Genomic DNA, 12,435 nt, shown 5'->3' on the forward strand with positions numbered 1-12,435 from the left:
ATTACATTGAACCCCCAAGCCACCTCTCGAACCCCCCGTCGCCATCTGGAGTTCCAGAACCTCCTGGCTTGGCAGCGTCCCCAGAAACGTCCCCAGACTCGCCTTGGCCCTCCTGCACTGCCGGCTTGTTCCCAAACACTGCATCTTTGGTCCGGTATGGCACAGCCTCTGCGACCACCACCGTCTCGATCCCCACCGGCGTGTTCAGCTCTGGGCCCATCGGTAGCTCGTCCACGTCCACTTCCATGTTTAGCAGAGTCTTGAGGACCACCTGGCTTCCCGCCTTGCTCATCACCTCGTTAGCTTCCTTACACAACTCTGATGCTACACATTCCACACAGCCTCGCTCACACTGGCAACCTTCAACTCGCTGCAGGGCATCCCGCAGCAGCTGGTCGATGTGATCGAAAGCTTTGGTGCTGATACCTGACCCTCCTGCGCCTCCTTTGGCGTCGTAGAATGTCAACCGCGCTGGCCGCTTTCTCTGAGTTTCTTTTTTTGCAAACTCCTTTACCGCAATCTTACACTCGGTTCGTACATCGCCGGGCATGCTGACGACGAATGTCGGTAGTAGACTCATGATGGCATGCTCTGCTGCATGAATCCCCGCTGCCACATGAAGCCGTCGTGTCTGAAGGATATCAATGGCCTTCTTAGGGACGTCAAGCCACATCCCTTTGCTGAAACGAATTACTGGCGGGTTGTCCACTTGCACTGCGTCAAGTATCCGTCCCTTCCGGTCAACCTTGAAGAAACCAAATACGTTCTGCTGAATCTTGATAGTACCATAGTAGGCATGTGAGCGTGACCCCGGGATAGTCCTGATGGCTTCCGTCTCAGTAGGGTCAATATCAGTATAGTCGCGCTGCATAGTTGTCCAGTCTACCTTGACCCTTTCCACCTTGGCCATCCTCTTGTCAGGGAGAAATCTCGTACAAGGTACGGGTTACCCTGGTGAAGAAAGATGGCACCGTCGTAGATGGTAAACGTCGCCCTGGAGGCCTCCAGCTCTTCCAACACGACGTTCCGGCTGTTTGTAATGTCGATAATAGCAAAGTGCTCATCTTCCGTGTCTCGAATAGCAACGTATTTTGCAGGGATTGGTCGAAACCGATCGTGGCAGTGGTAGAACCCCATCTCATCCCTCAGCAAGCGCTCGTCGCAGATCTTCGGCAAGTCTTTGCCGAAGTACTTTCTGTCTTCATTTGGGCGTATGGGCATCTCGTAAGCCGCACATTGTATGTGGCCTTCACGCACCAGCATGTTCTCCAGGTCAACCTGCAGCTCGCAGTTGGGCTTGGTAAATAGCTCGTCCGGGTTCTGCATATAGTGTTGGTCGGTAGCAAACCCGTCGCCAACCAGGATTGACAGCGAATCCTTGTTGCGGCGTCCAGCCCTGCCGCTCTGTTGACGCAGATTGGCAATAGTATACGGGAAACCCCAGGTCATGACACAGTCCAACGAGCCAATGTCGATGCCCAGTTCCAGCGCCGTAGTCGCGACAATTCCCAGGAGCTGACCCTGAAACATTTCAGTCTCAATTCTGCGTCTGTCCTGTGCCGTATAACCGCCGCGGTATCCCATCACGAGGTTGATGCATTCTAGGCGCCCCAAGGCCTCCAATTCTTGCTTGATGGCGCTAACCAACACCTCACATTGGGCTCTGACCCTGCAGAATGCAATGATCCTTACTCCCCTCAACATGAGGGCGCAGAAGAGACGCGCACACTCGAACTTGGCACTGCCGCGTCCAGAAGCAGGGTCACCAGGGTCCTTGTAAGGCGTGTTCCAGCAGAGAAACTCTTTCCGTCCAGATGGGGACCCATCGAAATCTATCAGGCGGACGTTGTCAATGCCGAATATCGTCTTGAAATGCTGCTCTGGGTTGGCTACCGTGGCTGAGCAAGAGATAAACTTAACGCGTCGGTTTCCCACGGCAGCACAAATTCGCCTTAGCCTTCGCATGATAAATGACATGTGTGATCCCATTTGGCCGTTGTAGTAGTGCAACTCGTCCACTGTAAGCTGATATTAGTGCTGCCTCACCACATAAGCACTTGTCCTAGGCACTTACCAACAACGTACTTAAGATTCTTCAGGAATGACCTCCAGCGCTCCTCCTGAGGTAGGATGGTGATGTGAAGCATGTCCGGGTTGGTAAAGATGATCCTCGCTTGCTCTCGAATCATGTTTCGATCGGTCATAGGAGTATCTCCGTCAAATGTCTCGACCATGGTCTCTTCGAGGCCAGGCATGTAACCCATCATCTCCTTCAAGCTCCGCTTCTGGTCCTGTGCCAAAGCTTTCGTCGGGAAAATGTACATGGCTCTGGAGTTGTAATCTTGCTCAAGGGCGTAGAGCACTGGAAGTTGGTAGATTAGACTCTTTCCAGAGCTTGTTGAAGTTGACACCACGACATGCTGGCCATCATGAAGACTGTTGAGAGCTTCTGATTGATGTGCATAGAACTGAGTGATCCCTTTAGCGTTGTACAGAGCATTCACCAGATCCTGGCTCAGTAGAAAGTTGAGGTCGCCATAGACAGGTTCCTGTTGCTCAAATACTCGATGTCCATCTGGGACGATCTGTCCCGTGTACCACGGGCAGTCTTTGAGATCTTGAACGATCTCAGGTATTGACTTCCGTTCTTTTGGAATACTCTCCGGTATGGAGTCTGCTGCCTTCTCTGCGGCAAAGTCTTCGTTTGTCGATGGCATCGGGATGTGGCTCTTTGTTCGTTCTATAAGGGTCTCTTGCGGGTCCAGTTTGTCTTCGACACACTTGTTCAGAAAGACATTAATTGCATTCGCAAACTTTTGGTTCCGCCTCTCAATGAGGTTTGTCATCTGCTTCTGGCTGAAGACAGGCATCCTCAGCTGCTCTGCTCTCAACCTTCGGTTCGGGTTCGTCGGTTCCCCCGTCTTACTGGGGACCTGACGCTTCAGATCGCCATCGAGAAACTCGAGAAACAGCACCTCCCGCCCTGTAGGTTCAAGTTCCCGATCGTGTTGCTTGTCAAGGCTCTCCATGCCGGAATAGCCACCAACCGATGCATCGTGAGCTGGAGCCTGTGATCTCGATGACCTTCCGTTTCTGAAAACATCATTCCTTTCTGATCCTTTGATGTCCAGTTGCAGCATGATCTCGTCAACGTAGGCGAAGTAGATGCCCTCTGGGCGAAGTGCTACCATCGATGCAATCTCTTCAATTGCGAGGTCTCGTTTCGTGTGGGCTTCCACGGCCGATTTTATCGTATCAAAGGTTGTAGCGAGGTGTTTTCGCGTGGTGCAAAAGGTATACACAAGGTTGAGCGCGCGATGTGTCCGCTCTAGTTGCTTGAACGCTTCTGGCCATTCCATGACACAGGGCACCACGACGTTGCTGGCTTGCCTCTTGAGACCCGGCTTTCCTTTACTTCCTCTGGCGCTTCGTTTAGATCCTGATCCGCTCGATTCACTTGCAGCTGAGCTCTCATCGCCAGGTTCCCGTTCAGGCTCACGTTTTCGTTTCCCTCTGCTCGCTGAAGGAGGAGGCCTGTCAGCCATGCCAGGCTCAAGGGAGTCTGTCATGTTGTAACAAAATGGGGTATCATCACTGGTGTTCAGGAAGTGATATGTGGAAGCTCTGCCAATCAATAGTGCCTTATTTCGAGTCGTCCCAAAAGGAGAACGTGAGATGTGAAAGTGGCGACGTCATCCAGACCCAGACATTCGCGGAATCAACGCCAAATCACGTGCGGCTGATTCGTTCATTCAACTCCAATTGCAACGAATATTGGCAGTAACAGAGGTGCCTACCTAGGGGTAGTAAATGACCTCTTCTTAGACTGAACTCGATCGGTCTACAACCTTCGTCAGATACAAACTGCATTTATATTGTGAATACGACTGCATGACCAGCACACGGCTGCGTTTCCCCTCCCGTTCGTCTGTTTCTACGCCCGGGAGTTGTACTATAGCTCCCATATGGTCCAGCAATGCTCCCAGCTATGATTACACAATTCTATCCATGATTCCGGTTACCAAGCTGAAGTGTAGCGCAAGCAAATCCCTTGTTCCCTTGCACAGCACGTCTGTTCCAAGCCGGGCGGTGCCCTGTATCCTTTCAGGCTGATGATTGCCCTGCCAATTGCTCCAGCATCGGCGTCTAGCCTGCCTGTCCTTGCCGTCATCCATACAAATCTTTGTTCGCGAACCCGCATGGGCTGGGTGACCGGACGTTGCATCATTATGGGCTCGGCGTGGTGTCCGAGAATATATCCTGTCGCAACCTCTAGCTGCTCCGGAGTTCCCTTTGGATGACGCCGATCTCATTCATAAAGCCCTTAGCATTGGCAGCAGTCATCTGAGCGGTAGATTGTCAGTATCGCAGCACAGAAACGAGGCCAGGCCATTGCTACTCACCCGCATGGTAATGCTCACAGGCTTTGCCTGCTCACCCTCAAAGGCAGTAAAGAGAATTCCAACGGACTTCAGCGAAGCCTTCTCTTGGAACTTCATGGCTGCAACAAGCGCCGTGTTGAGAATGACTCGGTGAGTCTGATCCTGTCTCATAATAAGACGAGCAACCTTGTGCCCGTGAGTGCTTGCGCTTTCTGGGTCATCGACTTCTAGCGCAGAAGCATCAAATGATCCCGGGACGACGGCACCGTTGTCATCATACTCGACACAGGCTTGGGGTACGTTGATCTTCAACATGCCTGCTCCACGCTCCTTCCAGCCTGCTTCCTTGTCGTGATAGAACATCTTGGCTCTCACAGATATGATCGTAGCCTCGCCGTCCTCGCCATCGTTCACCTCAACTAGTTATTGTCAGCATCAAGTTTGACGTTATGAACGACAAGTGCCCACCCTTCTGAAGCTTGAGCTTCCTCTTCTCGTCGGAATCCTTCTCTGGGGACAGGGCGCGCTCAACCTCTTGGGGCTCATTCTCGTCGCCATCCTCATCACCGTCCTCATCTTCGTCGTCGCTGCTGTCGGGAGCACCAAACGGCTTGGCAGGCTTCTCGCTCTTAAGAGGTTCCTTTCCAGGGGCCGCGAAGCTCGAGAGGGGCTTAGCACCTCCCAGGGCAGATCCAAAGGCGCTCGAGCCGAATGCGCTTCCAAAACCATTAGTACCAGAAGAGAGACCGGCAAAGGGCGATGCGCCGCCGGTGCTGCCAAAGGTCAACTTCGGTGCGGCGGGGGGCTGCGCATCCGTGGACGGAGCCGGGGACGCAAATGAGCTAAGCGAGGGCTTGCCAGCAGCAGAGCCAAATACGCTGCCACCCTGAGAGCCGCCGAGGCTGGCGAACGGCGATGATCCAGAGGACAGCTTGCCAAAGCCAGAGGCGGCAAAGGCGCTGGCAGAGGTTTGTGGTTGAGCATTCTTGGCTGGCGACTTGCCGGCCTCGTCCTCCTTGGTCGCTTCTTGGCTCGAGGCAGCTGTTGAGGTCTGTGTAGAGTCAGCGGTCTGCCTGGCGCGCTTCAAGGGACGTTCGAGGCGGCATACCGGCTCTGCGTCGTTGGAGTCCTCATCGCGAGGACGCTTCTTCTCGGGCTCTAGTCGCGAGGCCCTGCCCTTGGCGGAATCGGTCGATGCAACGCTGTTCGCATCATTGTCCTCGGCCTCCTTGCCGCCCTCGAGCTGGTCGTGCGCGCGCTTCTTCTTGGGCGACGCAACCTGATCCTTCAGGTCGCTGTCTGGCGCATCAGAGGCATTGGCCGTGTCGGAGCCCTCTGCAGCGGCCGACGGTGTTGTGTCGGAGATGGATGACTGCTTAAGCTCCCGACGAGCAGCGCGGGTCTCGGCGTCTTCCTTGGTCTCGATGTTGAGGGGCTCGTTCTTGGGGCTGGCGTCGGGTGCGTCGTCGGCCATGGCGGGCTGGCTGCGCGGCTCGGCGGGCGTGATGACGGCGGGACTGACGAGGGCACGAACGAGATTGATTGCTAGCTGATCGGGTACGGCAGAGATAGATGGTTTCACGCTCGTTTCGTTACTGGATCTACGATCGAATAAGAAGCGACAGACGGGGTTTGGTCGTGCTCCTGCTAGAGTCAAGGAATGATGCGATGCGTTGGTTTCGAGATCAGGCTTCGCGGGTTGTGTGAGTTGGGTCTTCGTCAATGCTGGACTAGGGACGAAGGTCGGCTGGCGGTTGAGGACTTGAGCGCTCTCCTCCAATCAAGAGAATGTAGAGTCGCCGACGTCAAAATAACCAAAACCAAACTAGACCTTCACCGCCCACGCCTGGCCTGGCCTGGCTGGGCTGGCGCCTGCGCCGGAAGGAGGGGTAATCAATCTCAGCCCCCAAAAGAGGAAACGGGAACGAACAACAGTGTGATAGATCGTTTGGTTCTATGTATGATAAAAAGGTTGACATTAAGAAAGATGGATGTACTCGTAATTGGAAATCGGGGGAGGGGAGGTCGACACAGGGAGCATGTACCTTGAGCTAATGTACCAACCGTCCATTGTTCCCCAGCACCTCGGCCAGGGCGTCTCGTCGGGTCCCTTGCCTTAGCCCACGGCCAGTGGCTGTGAATGGCTCACATCGCCAATCTCCAAGCCGCCCGTTCGTCGTCTTCTGCTGCGGCAGGGGTTCTAGCATGCTTGGATCCTTGAATCCATGGAGGCAGCTCGCCGGGGAAGACGGGAGACAGGGCGGTGTGGGATAGATGGCAAGCTTGTATAAGTCAGTGGCAAGCTCGCCGTGGAGCAGTCATTGAGCTTCTCACAGACGATAAAGCTTGTCCCCTTTGCATACCGTGTCCACCAAGATGCGTTGCGTCTCGGAAAATAACATGCGCATGTTTCACTTCAAATTCTAAAAGTAGGTACGAGATAACAATGGATACAAATTCCCAACGAGATACAGAAAGTCCTTGGTGTCTGTCATCTGACATCACTTGTTCGACCGCGTCCAACACCGCAGTTCTAGTAGAATCCCTTTTCATCACAATAAAAGTACATGAGCCAGATTTTAAACCTCGAGAGCTCGAAACCCCCCTTTCCGTGCCCCGGCAAACCAGAAGCAAGCATCCTCTCAAAGACGAGTGGGGGTTTAGCTGATGAAGCACAAGCAACCCAGGCCGAGGTAAAATACGAGCAGCGGGTAGACAGCAATGGCCACTCGGTTCTTCACCACACCGCTTCCGCCCAGGATGCTAACACCGGCGGCAAGGGACCAGGCAATCAGAATGATGTAGACGGGGATGCGGGCAATCCAGTGGAGGCCCAGGGCAGACATCAACGCAGCGATGACCAGAGGGAACAGGGTATAACCAATGATGCAGACGCTCTGGGCAAAGGAACTGCATGACATGTTAGCGAATCCACAACACACGCAAAGGGAACCTAGGTCAAGACGAACATGTTGCCTCCCAGCAGCTTGATCTGCAATGTCACAACAGCTTCGCCCAGCCAGATCATGGCAAAGACACCGCTAAACACGGCATCCCTTTGATCGCCGCGAGCAGTGAAGCTCAGGAGGAGACTAAGGAGAAGACAGAAGATGAGAGGGCCCCAGAGGTCCCAGTCGCGTAGACCAGGGGTCATGTTGCTCTGGAGCAGAGCCTCAGCATCCACCATACGGCTCGCCAGTCCGGTCAGCTCCTCTCTCGTGCCCGAGATACCGGCACCACGGATGTTGGAGTACGCGCCCCGCAGGCCTCCCTCAGAATCGAACATGGTGCCGCCCAAGAGGTAGCGCGGGTACAGAACCTCCCTCAACTTGGCCCATACGGCAAGCAGGTCGCGACGCAGGGTGTCCCATACTGACTCGTCAATTGTGTTCTGGGGGGCTCGTCGGTCTTCTCCGGGGATTCGGGAGGTGAGGTAGCCTTCGTTCAACGGTTGCGATGATGAGCTGGAGCCGATGTTGCCTGACAGAGGCTGACGGGATGAATTGGTCGCAAGGGGGTCATCGAAATCGTTGAGATCGGCTATGCTGGTGTGAGCTTCCACAAGCACTCAAGGAATCCCCTGCTTCATAAATCCAGCTGAGGCAAAGATAGTAGCCACATACCATCATCGGGGTCAATCAGATCGTCGTCCTCATCCTCCAGGGGTGGGTTGGCATAGTGCCCTCGAGCGCTGGACGCGGACATGGTTCAAGATGTCTGCGAGGGTGGTGGAGATTCGGTGATGATTCGTAGGTTGAAGACGGTCGCAGGGCTGTCTTCAAAGTCTCGCGATTCTCCTCGTATCGGCTTTTCGCTACGGTCGACGCTCGACGATGTCGCGGCTTTGATGGTTGAAAGTTGCTGAGCGTGGAGCTGACGTATCGCCCTCTGCGAAACTTCCACGGTTGCCTCTACAGAAACAACCCCTTGACGAAGAGTGGCCCAAGCTTCTAATTGGCCACAACCAATCACATGCGCCCGCCAACCCAAACGGGACACGGTACGTACATTCCCATCATCCCTTGAAATCCAATGCTAAGGACGTTGTACTCCAGTCCAGTGCTTTATCAAAACCAAAGAATCCGCGCCTTACAGCATGGAGACCAATGCTAGCTAGATGTTTCATTGGCTGTCTTCTTGGTAGGGCTATATTGGTGGAGGATGGACATCGACAGCAAACCCACTCCGCCTCACATCACGATCCATTCCCAGGAACGAAAGAGTTAAAACACACAATTATCATTTCCGCTATCGCTCGAATATTATGGGTATCTAGGACAAATTCTAAGAGTTCATCACTTGTAACAAACACTGCACCCGTCCCGGGCAGCTCCCTTGAATCCAGGGTTTCCAATTCTGCCGAGGACGATGAGGAGCAGCATCAAGACGCCAACTTCTATGCTCGTCATACTTCATTACATTACCTTCCTTGTCCTTTGACCTCTCGCTTTCCAAAATCGTGCATTAATACCACCTGTAACGGTGGTGCTGGGGGTTCTCAGCCAGTGTCGAGGGTATCTGAGAGCTCCCCAGTCTTTGGTGCACGTCACTCCACCCGTTCAGTGGCGGAAGTGTTGTACCCATGTGATCCGAAGGGGCCGTCGCTCTCGGATCCATCTGCTCTCTGTAGCAGTAATCCTGTGCCAGTGCTTCCTGGCTTTGCTGAAAGGCTGATGGTTGCGAGTACCATTGGCTTCCACGGTTTCCATAGCCATTCAGGGAATAGTTCTCATATCCCATGCCAGATGTGTTGCGACTTCCAGGCCCATCCGCATGATAGCCTGTAGATAATGAATCACGTCGCATGAATTGCGCCCCTTGTTGTTGGCGCTCTCTTGCCCAACGTTGAGCGGCTTGATTCTCAGGGCCTTGATAGGATGTTTGCGCTGCAGCAGGATCCCAAACGGGAAGACCATCTGGTGGCTGAGACTCTCCCGTTGGTTGGCCGTGACTGTATGAGGCCAGATTCCCATTTATTCCCACGAGAGCCCAGGCGAACACAGCGACATCTCGGATAGACCGCATCAATTGGTCGATCGGGGGACCTCCCGCAGCTTTGACGTTCTCTCGGAGTGGCATGTGCTGCGGCAGCAGTGGAGGTCGAAAGTTGTACAACACTTCTGGTGGACACTGAGGTTGGATGGGTTGCTGGCCCCACGGAGCGGCGAAGAGGCCGTTGTCGAAATGCGAGGGGACTAAGGGAGGGTGTAGATTCGGGATCTGGGGCCTTGCTCGACGCAGGATGACGACAAGCCCATCAGAAGTGCACGAAACAACCGCCTCCAATTCGACAGACGGGGCAAGCCGCTGTCTTGGCTGGCTGCGCGCTCTTCGAGGGCTAGGAGTAGAGCGTTCCATTGGTCTCGGGGATTGCGGTGTAGGAGGTGTTCGGTAGCTGTCAGTCTGGGATATGGAAGCCATAGCTGCTGAGCTTGCAGTTCGTGATTCGAATGATGACTCGTCATTCAAGGAACCACTGTCTTGCATCTCGATGTCTGCCTCGACCTTGATCTGAGGGCTTAGCTGCTGGTTAGAGTCAAGGTCCATGGCTCTATCTAACTTCACGCCACCTCCCTCCGAATCGCTGGACCGTCGACTTTCAGGCAGATGGTTCGGTTTCTTTGGTGTTAAAGACCCGTGTCCTGATGTGCTTTGGTTTCGAGGTGGTGTGATAGAGTCCTCCTCGAATTGCTCCTCTTCCTCCTCAACGTCTTCTCCGTCGTCCAATTCGTCGTCGCTAGCTTCGTTCTCAAAGTCTTCCGGTCTTCGAGGGTCTCTTGACCAGAAGCGCAGATATGCAATCGAGTCGTTGGCTTTGGCACTTTCAAGACATTTGAAAGCGTCGTCCAGCGAGCTTTCTCGGATGCATTCATAGAAGCTCTTGTGCTGGACTTGGTCGGCAGACACACCAAGGATAGAGGCAATGGCTTCGGTAGCGAACATGACAGTCAGGGTCCGGGTGAATCGATTCAAGATAAGGGCCGCTCGAGGCTCGCGCTCCATCGGCGACATCTTGAATTTAGGCGACAGGTGCTCCAACATATGGTAACGCGGGTCTCGGGGGAACAAGAAAAGATGCGTCGAATCTGCGGTGCTTCTATAGCACGCCCTGTATCTCGGGTTAGTTTCTGCCACATGACAGTATTGACCGAGCATGGCAGCTTGATCCATCGAGAAACATACTCTCGCTCTTTTCACCCCGGCGGTAGATACTGGTACATGCGACGAGGACATCGTGGACGATGGTGAAACAGCATTCGCAGCTTACCCAACGGCCATCGCGAGAGAGGATACGTGCATAGTGCAGGACGGCAGCCTTGTCCAGCAAGACGCCACGAGTATGCACGGATCGGGCAAAAGGTACCTCGTCGGGGTGGAAGAAGTCGAAGCTGGACCTGCCGAGCACCTCATGCGGAGTGTAGCCAAGGATGTCGATGACGGACTCGGACGCATAGAGGATATTTGCATCCGGACCCAAGTCTTGGGGTTGGGGGATGTGTGTTAGAGAAGCTGTATCATGGGGGGCCTGGGAGTGGCCGACGCGACTCACTGTGTATTGTCATGAAAGTCTGCTCCATGGGGGGTGATGGCGCAGCAGCTGCGAGCTGTGCGGAAACAGTTTAAGTGGTCTGCCCTTGTAGTACCTCACCGACACAGATCAAAGGGAGGAGTGTCAGGTGCTGGCTTATACCGCTCGACCTCCAGAGACGTTCTCTCAAAAGGTATCAAGGGCGGAAGCAAGCTGCAGCGCAACGCAACGCGGGGGACTCAGCCGGCAACGAATAAAACCAGAGTCGAGGGAGGATTTGAAAATGTGGTGTAAGTGGGTTGAAGCTCCAACCATGGATATGTATAACCCGCTAACCCAAGGCTGTTTCTTTTGGCGTCAACTGCCAAGAGTGGATCCAGTCGGCAGTAGGACCAGGACCAGCCCGGAGGCTTCTGGGCACAAGGGACGTGACGGGCCTGGCAGGGGGAGGATTTGAGTGACAGGGGCAGGCAATGACGGCCGAGACCCCGGAAGACGCGGGAAAAGGGACCAGAAGCCAGAGGGTCAAGCAAGGGTGGGCGGCGTCGGGGGACGGTCAGGGTGATTACTGATCCGTGGCGGTGCGGGCTGCGGGTACGGGAGGTTGGAGGCGGACGAAGCTACCACGATGAGACAGCTCAGGGGACGTCGAGTCGTCGAGTCTAGCAGACTTGGGGTGGAAAAAGTCTTGGTACAGTACGGGACGGGAATTGGATGGAAGGGGAGGAAAAAAGGGCGGTGGTGGCTTGTCCGAGAAGTGTTGTTTTCTCGCGGCGTCTGCGAAGGGAAGGGCAGGGGAATGGGGAGATGAGAGTGGGTTTATGTGTCTGCGCGTGTGCGGGCAGCGCAGCGCAGCGAACAACAATAATTGAGCAAGACAGGAAGAGATGGAGGCGAAGGATGATTGATGGCGGGGACACCTCCAGCAGCGAAATTGATGACGACCAGGGTCTGTGGGAATCCAAATATGTCGGCAGGTAACTAGGAAGACACCAGAGCCGGAGCGACGAGCATCCGGGGGACGAGAGACGACAGCAGCAAGTAGGAGAGCAGCCAAATGAGGTCTGTCAACAGGGAGTAAAATCTGAAAAATGAGATCTTTGTTCGTGGCTCGACCAGGGCCTGGTCGGCCAAGTGAGAAGTCAGATGGAAATTGCGGTCGCGGAAATGTGCAGCTGGACAGGGCGAAGGGTCGGTTGACAAGGTCGCACGCCTTTGACCTCGACGTCTCGAGTCTGCTCGCTTGTTTTGTTTTGTTTTGTTCTGTTTCTTTAATGCTGGCTTGCTGCCGTATCCCTCTGTTTGCTACCCGCCAGAGACGACCGTGTCGAGAAAACGTCTGAAAACGCCTTCAACGACAGGGCTATCGTCATGTCAAGCAGCAGCGCAGCATACGAAGCAGTGGCAGCAGCATATAGATGGATGCCAGCAGGTTCCACCTCCAGCCATGTACTATGTACGCAAGCGCTCGCGCGCGTTACGTGCAAGGTACAACCCACAAAGGCACAGGATGTTGCTTGCAGC

At 54.5% G+C, this 12,435-nt stretch overlaps 3 protein-coding genes across 3 annotated transcripts; all 3 read right to left on the reverse strand.

Moving 5' to 3' along the window:
* Position 1: 1 nt before the first annotated feature.
* Positions 2-3,569, reverse strand: MRS44_014566 (uncharacterized protein; the record flags this gene model as incomplete). The annotated part of the gene is made up of 3 exons (XM_065618463.1): positions 2-865; positions 937-2,018; positions 2,075-3,569. The coding sequence occupies 3 exons, from the start codon at positions 3,567-3,569 to the stop codon at positions 2-4; spliced, it is 3,441 nt and encodes a 1,146-aa protein (XP_065474535.1).
* Positions 3,570-4,272: 703 nt separating this feature from the next.
* Positions 4,273-8,087, reverse strand: MRS44_014567 (uncharacterized protein; the record flags this gene model as incomplete). Its single annotated transcript, XM_065618464.1, has 8 exons — positions 4,273-4,344; positions 4,404-4,801; positions 4,851-6,112; positions 6,532-6,664; positions 6,746-6,805; positions 7,066-7,292; positions 7,352-7,922; positions 8,006-8,087. The coding sequence occupies 8 exons, from the start codon at positions 8,085-8,087 to the stop codon at positions 4,273-4,275; spliced, it is 2,805 nt and encodes a 934-aa protein (XP_065474536.1).
* Positions 8,088-8,846: 759 nt separating this feature from the next.
* MRS44_014568 (uncharacterized protein) lies at positions 8,847-10,960 on the reverse strand (the record flags this gene model as incomplete). The annotated part of the gene is made up of 3 exons (XM_065618465.1): positions 8,847-10,510; positions 10,566-10,862; positions 10,933-10,960. The coding sequence occupies 3 exons, from the start codon at positions 10,958-10,960 to the stop codon at positions 8,847-8,849; spliced, it is 1,989 nt and encodes a 662-aa protein (XP_065474537.1).
* Positions 10,961-12,435: the final 1,475 nt, after the last annotated feature.

This window comes from Fusarium solani (genome assembly GCF_023522795.1).
Source record: "Fusarium solani strain SB1 chromosome Unknown bctg00000010, whole genome shotgun sequence".
NCBI classification, from domain to species: Eukaryota; Fungi; Ascomycota; class Sordariomycetes; order Hypocreales; family Nectriaceae; genus Fusarium; species Fusarium solani.